The sequence below is a fragment of the Lithobates pipiens genome, unplaced genomic scaffold, assembly GCF_037356315.1.
Source record: "Lithobates pipiens isolate NorthernLeopardFrog02 unplaced genomic scaffold, aLitPip1_a1.2 Scaffold_23, whole genome shotgun sequence".
NCBI lineage: Eukaryota > Metazoa > Chordata > Amphibia > Anura > Ranidae > Lithobates > Lithobates pipiens.
Genome location: NW_027507785.1, coordinates 333,450,922 through 333,465,725, shown reverse-complemented (window position 1 = coordinate 333,465,725; position 14,804 = coordinate 333,450,922). Strand labels below are relative to the sequence as shown.

At 51.1% G+C, this 14,804-nt stretch overlaps 1 protein-coding gene across 2 annotated transcripts in view; it reads right to left on the bottom strand.

The window, feature by feature from the left end:
- Window positions 1-14,804, bottom strand: part of B4GALT2 (beta-1,4-galactosyltransferase 2) — a 137,554-nt gene that overhangs the window by 58,003 nt on the left and 64,747 nt on the right. Inside the window, exons 2-3 of one of the 2 annotated variants that reach the window (XM_077450743.1) lie at window positions 4,120-4,524; window positions 2,747-2,836 (exon numbers count right to left, since the gene is read on the bottom strand). In XM_077450743.1, coding sequence (XP_077306869.1) covers window positions 2,747-2,836; window positions 4,120-4,441 — 412 coding nt within the window. In that variant the 5' untranslated portion in view covers window positions 4,442-4,524. The remainder of the gene's footprint in view (window positions 1-2,746; window positions 2,837-4,119; window positions 4,525-14,804) is intronic. The other variant, XM_077450744.1, reaches the window with a different exon arrangement.

Genomic DNA, 14,804 nt, shown 5'->3' with positions numbered 1-14,804 from the left:
ATTAGGAATCTGCCTGCTGTGCGCTGACTGCTCCGCTCACGCTGCCGGACCCAGAATGGGATTAACCCTTCCACCGCCATCACTGCAACCGACTACCGGAGCCCAGCAATGGAGGACCGGCACCTACAACCAGCAAGGACCTGACCTTAAAAGGGAACCTGTGTAGACATATTGGGGCCACCGCTGACTATAGGGTTCATCCATGCTTCAATCCTCAGACGAGGCAAGAGACGGGACAGGGGGAAGAGGGAAGAGTCGGGACAGGGGGGGAAGAGGGAAGGGTCGGGACAGGGGGGGAAGAGGGAAGGGTCGGGACTGGGGGGGAAGAGGGAAGGGACGGGACTGGGGGGGAAGAGGGAAGGGACGGGACTGGGGGGGAAGAGGGAAGGGACGGGACTGGGGGGGAAGAGGGAAGGGTCGGGACTGGGGGGGAAGAGGGAAGAGTCGGGACTGGGGGGGAAGAGGGAAGGGTCGGGACTGGGGGGGAAGAGGGAAGAGTCGGGACAGGGGGGAAGAGTCGGGACAGGGGGGAAGAGGGAAGGGTCGGGACTGGGGGGGAAGAGGGAAGAGTCGGGACAGGGGGGAAGAGGGAAGGGTCGGGACTGGGGGGGAAGAGGGAAGAGTCGGGACAGGGGGGAAGAGTCGGGACAGGGGGGGGGGAAGAGTCGGGACAGGGGGGGGGGGAAGAGTCGGGACAGGGGGGGGGGGAAGAGTCGGGACAGGGGGGGGGGAAGAGTCGGGACAGGGGGGGGGGGGAAGAGTCGGGACAGGGGGGGGGGGAGAGTCGGGACAGGGGGGGGGGGGAGAGTCGGGACGGGGGGGGGGGGGGGGAGAGTCGGGACAGGGGGGAAGAGGGAAGAGTCGGGACAGGGGGGAAGAGGGAAGAGTCGGGACAGGGGGGAAGAGGGAAGAGTCGGGACAGGGGGGAAGAGGGAAGAGTCGGGACAGGGGGGAAGAGGGAAGAGTCGGGACAGGGGGAAAGAGTCGGGACAGGGGGGAAGAGTCCAGCAATGGAGGACCGGCACTTCACATTGAGCAAGGACCTGACCTTGAAAAGGGAACCTGTGTAGACATATTGGGGCCACCACTGACTATAGGGTTCATCCATGCTTCAATCCTCAGACGAGGCAAGAGTCGGGACTGGGGGAAGAGGGAAGGGACGGGACTGGGGGAAGAGGGAACAGGGGGAAGAGTCGGGACAGGGACTGGGGGAAGAGTCGGGACAGGGACTGGGGGGGGGGGGGGGGGGGGAAGAGTCGGGACAGGGACTGGGGGGGGGAAGAGTCGGGACAGGGACTGGGGGGGGGAAGAGTCGGGACAGGGACTGGGGGGGGGAAGAGTCGGGACAGGGACTGGGGGGGGGAAGAGTCGGGACAGGGACTGGGGGGGGGGGGGGAAGAGTCGGGACAGGGACTGGGGGGGGGGGAAGAGTCGGGACAGGGACTGGGGGGGGGGAAGAGTCGGGACAGGGACTGGGGGGGGGGGGGGGGAGAGTCGGGACAGGGACTGGGGGGGGGGGGGGAGAGTCGGGACAGGGACTGGGGGGGGGGGGAGAGTCGGGACAGGGACTGGGGGGGGGGGGAAAGAGTCGGGACAGGGACTGGGGGGGGGGGGGGAGAGTCGGGACAGGGACTGGGGGGGGGGGGAAGAGTCGGGACAGGGACTGGGGGGGGGGGGAAGAGTCGGGACAGGGACTGGGGGGGGGAAAGAGTCGGGACAGGGACTGGGGGGGGGGGAAGAGTCGGGACAGGGACTGGGGGGGGGAAGAGTCGGGACAGGGACTGGGGGGGAAAGAGTCGGGACAGGGACTGGGGGGGAAAGAGTCGGGACAGGGACTGGGGGGGGGGGGAAGAGTCGGGACAGGGACTGGGGGGGGGGAAGAGTCGGGACAGGGACTGGGGGGGGGGGAAGAGTCGGGACAGGGACTGGGGGGGGGAAGAGTCGGGACAGGGACTGGGGGGGGGAAGAGTCGGGACAGGGACTGGGGGGGGGAAGAGTCGGGACAGGGACTGGGGGGGGGGAAGAGTCGGGACAGGGACTGGGGGGGGAAGAGTCGGGACAGGGACTGGGGGGGAAGAGTCGGGACAGGGACTGGGGGGGGAAGAGTCGGGACAGGGACTGGGGGGGGAAGAGTCGGGACAGGGACTTGGGGGGGGGGGGGGGGGGGGGAAGAGTCGGGACAGGGACTGGGGGAAGAGTTGGGACAGGGACTGGTCCAACGTCACAGATTCACCAATAGTGCAAATGAAGAGTGCAGCTAATGCCAGATAGTCATATTCAACAGTCCAGTGAAATGGGACTGCTACTGACTGTACCATGACCCTTCACCAACATGGAGGATGAAGATGATCCAGAACCTGCACTTCTTAAGCAAAACAGCAATGACAAGTCCCAGATTTTAATCTTGACAGGTTCCTACATAGTGGCTACTAAAAATTCCTGGAGAGTATTAGTGCTCCATAATTACCACAATATTTCTCACACCAGGGACTCCACTCATATATGAGACCTCACCACCATATTACACCATGGACTTCACTTATATGAGACCTCCCTGCCATACTACTCATACCATGGACACCACTCAAAAGAGACCTTTCCGCCATATTACTCACACTATTAACTTCACTTATATGGGGCCTCATCATCCATATGTCTCACACCAGGGACTCCACTCATATGAGACCTCACCGCCCTACTACTCACACCATGGACTCCACCATGAGACAGCCCAATGCCAACTTACCCAAACCTGTCGGTGAGTCCGGGCATGGAGGAACAGGCTTCTCGGTGATGGTCTGGTTGAGTTCCAGCTTGGCGTTGGGCGTGAAGACTTCTGTGGGGGAGGCAACAGCGCTGATATGGGACCTCATTGCCATATTTCTCACACAATGGACTCTACTCACATGAGATCTCACCACCATTTTACTCACCACTAGGAAACCAATCATTTGAGACTTCCCCACCATACTAATAATACCATGGACTCCACTGATATGGGACCTCACCTCCATATTACGCACACCATGGACTCCACTCATATGAGATCTCACCGCCATACTACTCACACCATGGACTCCATTCATATGAAATCTCAGCGCCATACTACCAATACCACGTACTCCACTTATATGAGACCTCCCCGCCATACTACTCACACCATGGACTCCATACATATGAGATCTCAACATCATACTACTCACACCATGGACTCCATACATATGAGATCTCAACATCATACTACTTACACCATGGACTCCACTCATATGAGACCTTCCTGCCATACTACTAATACCATGGACTCCGCTGCACTGTCATACTACTTCCACCATGGACTCCATTCATATGAATTCTCAGCGCCATATTACTCACAACCATGGACTCCATTCATACAAGACCTCACCACCATATTACTCACAACCATGGACTCCACTCATATGAGACCTCACCACCATATTACTCACAACCATGGACTCCACTCATATGAGACCTCACCACCATATTACTCACAACCATGGACTCCACTCATATGAGACCTCACCACCATATTGCTCACAACCATGGACTCCACTCATATGAGACCTCACCACCATATTACTCACAACCATGGACCCAATATGAGACCTCACCGCCATATTACTCACACCATTAACTCCACTTATATGAGACCTCACCACCATATTACTCACAACCATGGACTCCATATGAGACCTCACCATCCATATTTCTCACACCAGGGACTCCACTCAGACGAGACCTCACCACCATATTACTCACAACCATGGACTCCACTTATATGGGGCCTCGCCATCCATATTTCTCACACCAGGGACTCTACTTATATGGAGCATCACTGCCATATTACGCACACCATGGACTCCACTTATATGAGACGTCACCACCATACTACCGACAACATGGACTCCATTCATACGAATTCTCAGCGTCCTACTACTCACACCATGGACTCCAGTCATATGAGTTCTCACCACCATACTACTCATACCATGGTCTCCACCATGAGATCTCACTGCTACAGTATATTACTCACTTCATGGATTCTAACTGGAGGTAAAGATTTCCACCCAACGAGCCCCCAACAGGCCAATGCCAACTTACCCAAACCTGTCGGTGAGTCCGGGCATGGAGGAACAGGCTTCTCGGTGATGGTCTGGTTGAGTTCCAGCTTGGCGCTGGGCGTGAAGACGTCTGTGGGGGAGGTAACCGCGGGGTAGGTGTGGGCGGTGCCATTGGGTCGGGAGAAGTTGTAGTAAGGGTGGATGCGGGAGGAGTTCCTGACATTGAAGTGGCTGAAGAAGTCCAAACGTTGAGCGTAGACATCGAAGTAGAGGATCATGATAATGACGAAGTGCACAAGGCAGAGTAGAAGGACGGCCTTACAGATCCTCTCTAGAGTGACGCCCAGCAGCAACCTGGTCATCTTCTGACGTGGGGGAGGTCAGGCCGGACACCATGTGACCCTGAGGGCTGGGAGTCCAGCGCTGCCCATATGAGGTACACGTCCTGCATGGAGACAACAGGAAATCAGATTAATATTGATACTGGTATAGTAACTAGTTATATCGTTATATTATAGTAGCTAGTCCAACATTTCTGACAGAGCCAACGTGTGTACATAGGATTGTGTATATGGAGGTTTTCTATTGGTTGAACTAGATTGGCTTATATCTTTTTTTAACCTGACTAATTATTTAACTACAGTGCCTTGCAAAAGTATTCACCCCCCTTGGCGTTTTACCTATTTTGTTACATTACAGCCTTTAGTTGAATGTTTCTTTAATCTGAATTCTATGTGATGATCAGAACACAATCGTCTAAATTAGTAAAGTAAAATTAGAATAATATATACATAAAACTATTTTTCAGAAATAAAAAAAATGATAATTGTCATGTGCGTATGTATTCACCTCCTTTGTTATGAAGCCCATAAAAAGCTCTGGTGCAACCAATTGCCTTCTGAAGTCACATAATTAGTGAAATGATGTCACCTGTGTGCAATCTCAGTGTCACATGACCTGTCATTACATAGACACACCTTTGTGAAAGGCCCCAGAGGCGGCAACACCTAAGCAAGAGGCACCACTAACCAAACACTGCCATGAAGACCAAGGAACTCTCCAAACAAGTAAGGGACAATGTTGTTGAGAAGTACAAGTCAGGGTTGGGTTATTAATAAAAATATCCAAATCTTTGATGATCCCTAGGAGCTCCATCAAATCTATCATAACCAAATGGAAAGAACATGGCACCACAGCAAACCTGCCAAGAGACGGGCGCACACCAAAACTCATGGATCGGGCAAGTAAGGGAATTAATCAGAGCGGAGCACAGAGACCTAAAGGTAACCCTGGAGGAGCTGCAGAGTTCCACAGCAAAGACTGGAGTATCTGTACATAGGAGGACAATAAGCCGTACGCTCCATAGAGTTGGGCTTTATGGCAAAGCGGCCAGAAGAAAGACATTACTTTCACCACAAAACAAAATGGAGCGTTACGAGTTTGGGAAAAGGCATCTGGGAGACTCCCAAATGTATGGAGGAAGGTGATCTGGTCTGATGTATGGAGGAAGGTGATCTGGTCTGATGTATGGAGGAAGGTGATCTGGTCTGATGTATGGAGGGGGGTGATCTGCTCTGATGTAAGGAGGAAGGTGATCTGCTCTGATGTATGGAGGAAGGTGATCTGGTCTGATGTAAGGAGGAAGGTGATCTGCTATGATGTATGGAGGAAGGTGATCTGGTCTGATGTATGGAGGAAGGTGATCTGGTCTGATGTATGGAGGAAGGAGATCTGGTCTGATGTATGGAGGGGGGTGATCTGCTCTGATGTAAGGAGGAAGGTGATCTGCTCTGATGTATGGAGGAAGGTGATCTGCTCTGATGTATGGAGGAAGGTGATCTGGTCTGATGTAAGGAGGAAGGTGATCTGCTCTGATGTAAGGAGGAAGGTGATCTGCTCTGATGTATGGAGGAAGGTGATCTGCTCTGATGTATGGAGGAAGGTGATCTGGACTGATGTATGGAGGAAGGTGATCTGGTCTGATGTATGGAGGAAGGTGATCTGGTCTGATGTACAGAGGAAGGTGATCTGGTCTGATGTATGGAGGGGGATGATCTGCTCTGATGAGACTAAAATTTAACTTTTTGGCCATCAAATAAAACACTATATCTGGAGCAAACCCAACACATCTCATCACCCAAAGAACACCGTCCCCACTGTGAAACATGGTGGTGGCAGAATCATGCTGTGGGGGTGTTTTTCAGCAGTCAGGACTGGGAAACTGGTCAGAGTTGAGGGAAAGATGGATGGTAATAAATACAGGGATATTCTTGAGCAGAACCTGTAGCACTCTGTGTGTGATGTGAGGATAGGACGGAGGTTCACCTTCCAGCAGGACAATGACCCCAAACACACTGCTAGAGCTACACTTGAGCAGTTTAAGGGGAAACATGTCAATGTGTTGGAATGACCTAGTCAAAGCCCAGACCTCAATCCAATAGAAAATCTGAGGTCAGACTTAAAAGATTGCTGTTCACAAGTGCAAACCATCCAACTTGAAGGAGCTGGAGCAGCTTTGCAAGGAGGAGAAATGGTCAGAAATCCCAGTGGTGAGATGTGGCAAGACTTAAGCCGCGTACACACGGGCGGACTGTCTGGCCAACTTAGTCCGTCAGACAATCCGACGGACAGTCCGTCCTACTTTCGAATGAACGGACTTGACCACACACGGATGCACAAACAGTCCGTTGAAAGCTTGCGCGATGACGTGTACAGCACGTGTGACGGGACTAGAAATAGGAAGTCCAATACACAGCAATGCAACCTTCCGCCGTGTAAATCCTTTCTGAGCATGCGCCATACTTAGTCCGTCGAACTAGCCTACTGACGAGCGGATTGTCCGCTGAAACCAAAGTCTGACGGACAATATTACGGAAATTCCGAAATACTTAGTCCGCCAGACTGCACGCTGAAAAAGTCCGCTGAAGCCCACACACGAGCGGACTGTCCGCTGAAATGTGTTTCGACGGACTAAGTTGGCCAGACAGTCCGCCCGTGTGTACGCGGCTTTAGAGACTTATCCAAAGTGACTCGGAGCTGTGATAGCCACAAAAGGCGGCTCTACAAAGTACTGACTTTAGGGGGGTGAATAGTTCTGCACACTGACTTCTTCTGTTATAAATGTATATTTAGTAAATCTGCACCTCTTATGCAGGATATGATTGGATGTGATGACCATGCTTTAACTACATAAAACTCGGAATTGAGTAAACAAGCAGAATATTGTATTGGGCTCTATTATTCACACCTTTGGATTTGTGTTAAAGACGAGTTCCAGCCTGCAATAAAAAAAAAAAAAAAAAAAAATAAAAAAAGGAAAAGGAAAAGTCAGCAGCTACAAACACTGTACAACTCCTGTAGCTGCTGACTTAATATAAAGGACACTTATCTGCCCAGGGATCCGCGATGTCGGCACCCTGAGCTGACCCGTTCATCGGCTCCGGGTGCAGGCGCCCGGCATCCTTACTAAGGGAAACAGGAGGTAAAGCCTTGCAGCTTCACAGCCTGTTTCCTACTGCGCATGCGCAAATTGCACTGCTCTTTCTAACTGGTCCTGCCGTCTTCTGGGACCTTTGTGTGACTCCCAGAAGGCAGCGGGTGGGGGGGGATTTAGGGGGGCATGAAGGAAGAGGGTCCGTAAATGGTGCGCCCCTTACACCAAAGCAGGAGTGGGTACCTGTTTTTGACAGGTATCCACTCCCCCAATAAGTGGAACCTCCACTTATCTGCCCCCCTGAGTTCCACTTTTTGGGGTGGAACTCTGCTTTAATGAGCGTTTTATTGTATTAGGCTTTATCTACACACATGCACCAGGCTGTACAGAGACTGTGCAATGCCCTCTACTGGGACGCATGCAGCCGCCATCAGTGGTTATGCACTGGGGGTTGCGCAGAGCACCGGCTTGCGCACAGACACATGCACTCAACACAGATAGTGTGCATTCTGGGCATACGCCCGCAGGGCTGCTGTTAGGGATCACAGGGCCCTGTACAGCCTACCTGGCAGGGCGCCCCCCAATGTATCTAAAACAGTATTTTCACAAAAATTACACTAAAATCATTACTAGCGGACACAAACATAACAGAGAACCTGTGTGAATTAACCCTTTTTTAATCGTTTTTTTTTCACTTTTTTTTTTGTAAATGTATAATTTAATTTATTTTTTACATTTTTTCAATTATTTTACAATTTTTAAAAATGTCATTGTTAGTTAAAAAAAAAAAAAAAAAAAAAAAAAACATATATAACAGGACAGGGAAGCTGGCAGAGCCAGGGGAGGCGGCGCAGCCCACTGACACCCCCACACTGGTGGGGGTAATCAGAAGAAGGCAGAACAGGGAGGAGGATCGGTGCAGATGGAAAAAGAAATCGCATGAATGATACACCCTGTGTCTGCGTCTCTCCCTGCAGCAGCTGAAAGGCAGCAGGAGGGATAGAAACCGGCTTTCAGCTGCTGCAGAGAGCCACACATGGCATCTTTCTGTAATTGCCCTTCTGCCTGACCACACCGATTCCTCCTGCTGTTCGAGACCCCTACAGGAGGGCTGGTGCCCCCCCCCCCCCCATCAGCATCCCTGTAAGTCTGTTCTAAAGCACATAAACAGGCACAGACACACCTTTTAATTCATAATAAAATGGGCAGCTTTGCGCGTCAGCGGCGGGCCACAGAGAAGTGCTGGCGCAGGCTCTGCACACTGGAGATGAGGCCTTAATGTGCATTTTTGCTGCATTTAAGTGTCACTAAATCAAATTCATAAAAAAACAAAAAAGAACAAATATATAGTTACATAGTAGGCGAGGTTGAAAAATAAAAAAAAGTCCAACCTATGTGTGTGATTATATGTCAGTATATCTCTGTATGTTGTAGTCGTTCAGGTGCTTATGTAATAGTTTTTTTGAAACTATGGATGCCCCCCCCCCCCCCCCCGCTGAGACCACCGCCTGTGGAAGGGAATTCCACATCCTTGCCGCTCTTACAGTAAAGAACCCTCTATGTAGTTTAAGGTTAAACCTCTTTTCTTCTAATTTTAATGAGTGGCCACGAGTCTTGTTAAACTCCCTTCTGTGAAAAGTTTTCTCCCTATTGTGGGGTCACCAGTCTGGTATTTATATATTGTGGGGTCACCAGTCTGGTATTTATATATTGTGGGGTCGCCAGTCTGGTATTTATATATTGTGGGGTCGCCAGTCCGGTATTTATATATTGTGGGGTCGCCAGTCCGGTATTTATATATTGCGGGGTCGCCAGTCCGGTATTTATATATTGCGGGGTCGCCAGTCCGGTATTTATATATTGTGGGGTCGCCAGTCCGGTATTTATATATTGTGGGGTCACCAGTCCGGTATTTGTATATTGTGGGGTCACCAGTCCGGTATTTGTACATTGTGGGGTCGCCAGTCCGGTATTTATATATTGTGGGGTCACCAGTCCGGTATTTATATATTGTGGGGTCACCAGTCCGGTATTTATATATTGTGGGGTCACCAGTCCGGTATTTATATAATGAAATCATATCCCCTCTCAGGCGTCTCTTCTCCAGAGAGAATAAGTTCAGAGCTCACAACCTTTCCTCATATCTAATATCCTCCAGACCCTTTATTAGCTTTGTTGCCCTTCTTTGTAGTCGCTCCATTTCCAGTACATCCTTCCTGAGGACTGGTGCCCAGAACTGGACAGTATACTCCAGGTGCGGCCGGACCAGAGTCTTGTAGAATAAAACGGTGTGTTCCATGCTATTCATACTCTCTCATCACTATTAGATTCCTTCTCTGTATTCTGCTGCTCTCTCTCTCTCCATCTTCCCCTTCTGTCCATTCCGCTAAGGATTTTGCAGAGTGGTGGTGGCAGCTCTGCACATGCTCAGTTTTCAGTGAGTTTCTATGCTAAACATTTCATCCCTGTCACATCTGAGCACCCATGTGACCATAGAGTCACACACGTGGGTGGTTACATAATGACAGGCCACTCCCTCCCTCCTCCTCCATGCCCACTAACTAGCTAAACACAATGAGGGGTGGGATATTACATGTAGATTGATGGAGGCTTCACCTCCTTCTAATTCTAGGACAAAGGCCAGAGGGGTGCGACAGCCTGTGACTGGCAGAAATCCACCACCACACCATGTTATTTCCACAAAATAAGAAAGATTTGATTTCAAATATATAATTGTTAGACAATTTAAAACAGTTCATTGATATTTATAAATTTTTACTCTGTATTCCAAAAGCATTTTTTTTTATATATTTTGAACATGTGACCTCCAGCAGAGGACTAGCAGCTCCTCCTGCTTATGTTTCCTTGCAGACAGGCTGGGAGAGAGCCGTGTCATGTGACAGCTGGATGTTCATTAAGAAAAAGGTACTTTGATTTTTTTATATTTTTTTCACAATATAGATTTTATTGAAAATATTTAACCACTTCCTGACCGCTGCACACCGATATACGTCCTTAGTTTGAAGAGGAATATTGTTGTTATGGCAGTAGCTAGCTGCCACAACTCTTTTTTGGCCAGCGGTCCAGTTTCCGAGAATAGTGGTCTCTGTGGCGGATTCGCTGCAAGATGACTTATCAGCAGCGGGAGAGGGCGCCCCCCCCCTGTGCCCCCTCCCCCGCTTACCGGCAGCGGCGGAGGCGATCGGATGTTGATCCATGCTGGGTATGGAGATGTTGAGTGAGGGGGAAGATGGCCCCCACCCGTCTCCATACCACTGGAGGGCAGAAGAGACGTCAAAACGTCACTTCCGCCCATAGCGCTAAAGGGCCATTTAAAAAAAAAAATATTTTTTTTTTAAATTGCAAAAATGTTTTTTTTATTCTTTTATTGCATTTTAGTGTAAATGTGAGATCTGAGGTCTAGTGATGGACGAACTTCCGACGGGACGTTTCGCGAACGCGAAATGCGAACGGACCCAAACGTTCGCGAAACCGACCGTTCGCCGCGGGCCCCATTGACTTCAATGGGAGGCGAACTTTGCAAACCTTCATGTCGAATTTGCGGCCACGTGGTAATTATTAGGGGGTAAAACGTAGTCCCACCATCTGGACAATGACATAATACATGTATGAGGTGAATTTGGGATCGATAACTACAAGCATTTTTATTTTATTTGGGAAATTGTTCTAACAATTCAGGACTATGGAGTTAATGAAGGCAATGGAGGAGAGGGAAGGTCAGGGACCAGGGTAGGCAAAGAAGAGGGTGCAGGAGATGATCACCAGCAGCGTGACATACCGGAATGACACCTGCACCGTGATAGAGGCATCTGACAGCAGCACCGTAATACAGAGCACTGACAGCAGCACCGTGACATACAGCGCTGACAGCAGCACCGTGACATACAGCGCTGACAGCAGCACCGTGACATACAGCGCTGACAGCAGCACCGTGACATACAGCGCTGACAGCAGCACCGTGACATACAGCGCTGACAGCAGCACCGTGACATACAGCGCTGACAGCAGCACCGTGACATACAGCGCTGACAGCAGCACCGTGACATACAGCGCTGACAGCAGCACCGTGACATACAGCGCTGACAGCAGCACCGTGACATACAGCACTGACAGCAGCACCGTAAGCAGCCCCAGGAGGAAGTCAGCACAGCACAGGGATGGTGTGATCCCCTCATAATAAGAACCCCCAGGAGGAAGTCAGCACAGCACAGGGATAGTGTGATCCCTTCATAATAAGAACCCCCAGGAGGAAGTCAGCACAGCACAGGGATATCATAAGCAGCCCCAGTAGAAATATGACACCGCTCAACCTCTTCAAAGAGGAGGGTAGGGGCATATAGTACGGTGTGCTTTTTTGGGTCAAGGAAGTGAGCCAAATGAATTAAGAAGGTCTGTGTGCTTGATTAAAAAAATAGTTTATAGACATATACATGGTCTACTGGTCACATGTGTTGAATTCCTCCGAGATCCATGCCTCATTCATTTTTAGAAATGTGAGGTAGTTAACACTGTGGTGAGCTAGGCGAGTACGCTTATCGGTCACAATCCCCCCTGCTGCGCTGAACGTCCTTTCGGACAGGACACTGGATGAGGGGCAAGCCAACAGTTCGATTGCAAATTGGGCAAGCTCTGGCCAGAGGTCAAGCCTGCCCACCCAGTAGTCTAGGGGTTCATCACTCCTCAGAGCGTCCACATCGGCCGTTAACCCAATGTAGTCGGACACCTGACGGTCTAGGCGTTCCCTGATGCTGGATCCGGATGACACCTGTCGATGGGTCGGCTGAAAGAATGACCTCATATCCGAAGTCACCAACACATCTTCAAACCGGCCTCTTCTTGCAGGCGCTGTTGGATTGGTACCCGCAAATCCTTCTCTGGGAGTGGGAATTGCTCCTCTGCCAGCGCACGCAAAAGCAGAATGCAGCATTTCTCGAAGCAAGGCCTGGAAGTGCTGCATTCTGACAGCCCTCTGCGACGGCGGTAACATTTCCGCCATTTTGTGTTTGTACCGGGGGTCTAAGTACGTTGCCACCCAGTACTGGTCCTTGACCCTCATGCTTTTTATACGGGGGTCCCTATTAAAACACTGGAGCATGAAGGCCCCCATTTGCACTAAAGTGGAAGCGGTGTGGTGGCCTGGCTCCTGCTCATCATCCAGGATAATGTCGTCCTCTTCATTCTCCTCTCCCCATCCTCGCACAACAGGGATCCCAGAAAGGTTTAAAGCATGCTCTTCTTGCTCCTGCTCATCCGCCCCGGCACCATCCTCCTCTGACTCCTCATCAGACTCCTGTTGTTGACTTGTCTCAGATAGAGTAGCCCCCCCTGGGAATTCATCCAGCATTGCGACTTCCTCATCTTCCCGCTCCTGCTCCTCCACAGCCTGATCAATGACACGACGCAATGCACGCTCCAGAAAGAAGGCATAAGGTACCATGTCACTGATGGCGCCATGGCTGCGACTGACCAGTTTGGTGATCTCCTCAAATGGCCGCAGAAGTCTGCATGTGTCGCGCATGAGCAGCCACTGGCGCGGTGAAAAAAAACCCAGCTCCCCAGAACCGTTTCTTTCGCAGAGTTCATACAGGTAGACGTTAACTGCACGTTTCTGCTGGAGCAGCCTATCAAGCATATAGAAGGTTGAGTTCCATCGCGTCGGGCAATCGCAAATAAGACGTCTGACCGGCAGATGGTGTCGCCGCTGAATGTCAGCAAGGCGAGCCATGGCCGTGTAAGATCTTCTGAAATGGGCCGAGATTTTCCTTGCCTGCCGCAAGATGTCCTGGACCCCAGGGTATTTGACAAGGAATCGCTGCACGACCAAGTTTAAGACGTGTGCCATGCACGGCACGTGCGTGATTTTGCCCTGTTTCAATGCGCTAAGCAGATTGGCACCGTTGTCACACACCACTTTACCAACTGTCAAATTGAGCGGTGTTAGCCACTCATCTGCCTGTGAACGCAAAGCTGAAAGGAGTGCCGGGCCAGTGTGGCTCTTTGCTTCCAGGCACAACAGACGCAGCACGGCATGGCAACGTCTCACCTGGCATGTGGAATAGGTTCTGGGGAGCTTGGGCGGTGCAGTGGAAGAGACGCTAGCAGCGGAAAAGGAGGAGGCAGCTGAGGAGGAGAGGGAGGAGGATGGAGTAGGAGGAGGAGAAGAAGAGTCAGGCCTGCATGCAATCCGTGGCGGTAAAACCAAATCTACACGGGTGCCACGGGTTACATGCTTGACGGCCGTCAGAAGGTTCACCCAGTGGGCAGTAAAACTGATATACCTTCCCTGCCCGTGTTTGCTAGACCACGTGTCTGTGGTCAGATGTATCTTGGCACCGACACTGTGTGCCAGAGATACATTCACTTGCCGCTGAACATGGCCATATAGCTCTGGGATGCCCTTCTCTGAGAAATACTTCCTTCCTGGGACCTTCCATTGTGGTGTTCCAATGGCCACAAATTTGCGAAAGGCCTCCGAGTCCACCAGTTTATATGGCAGTAGTTGGCGGGCTATGAGTTCTGACAAGCCAGCCGCCAACCGTTGGGCAAGAGGGTTATCCGGCATCATCATTTTTTTACGCTCAAACATTAGGCCCACGGAAGCCTGCCTTTTTGCAGAAAAATGTGAGCTTGGCGTGATGGAAGGTGGAGTGGAGGACAATTGTGAGGAGAGAGGAGAAGGAGAAGTAGAAGACGAGGCTGGACGGTGAGAGCCTGCAGTGTGGCTTTGTGTGTTCCGTTGCTCCCACTGGGCTCGGTGATGGCTGCTCATGTGCCTTCTTAAGGCGGTCGTCCCTAGGTGAGTATTGGGCTTACCGCGACTAACGCGTTGACTGCAAAGATTGCAGATGGCAACGCTATTGTCAGCAGCGGACACGTTAAAAAAAGCCCACACTGCGGAGCCATGTGCCGGTGTCCTGGGAGCGCCAGATGTGACCGTACATGGTCGATGACTCGCTCCTGATACATTTGCAGTCTGCTTTGTCCCTGCTGTGCAATGTAAGTCATTGCTGCTTCTCCTCCCTATCTGCTGGTCCATATCTCCCTCTGAACTCCCCTCCTCTTCCTCTCTTGTGGGCACCCACGTGACATCACTAGACACGTCATCATCAACGTCACCTTCCCCACCGCTATAAGTAGAGATCTCGGAGTAGGCAGCAACACCGGGGACCAACCTCCTCCTTGGGCTGATCTGGGTACTGGCGTCAGACTGCTGAGTAGCGCTTGTTGCTACCTCCTCTTCCTGATCCAATACCAAGAGTGGCTGCGCATCA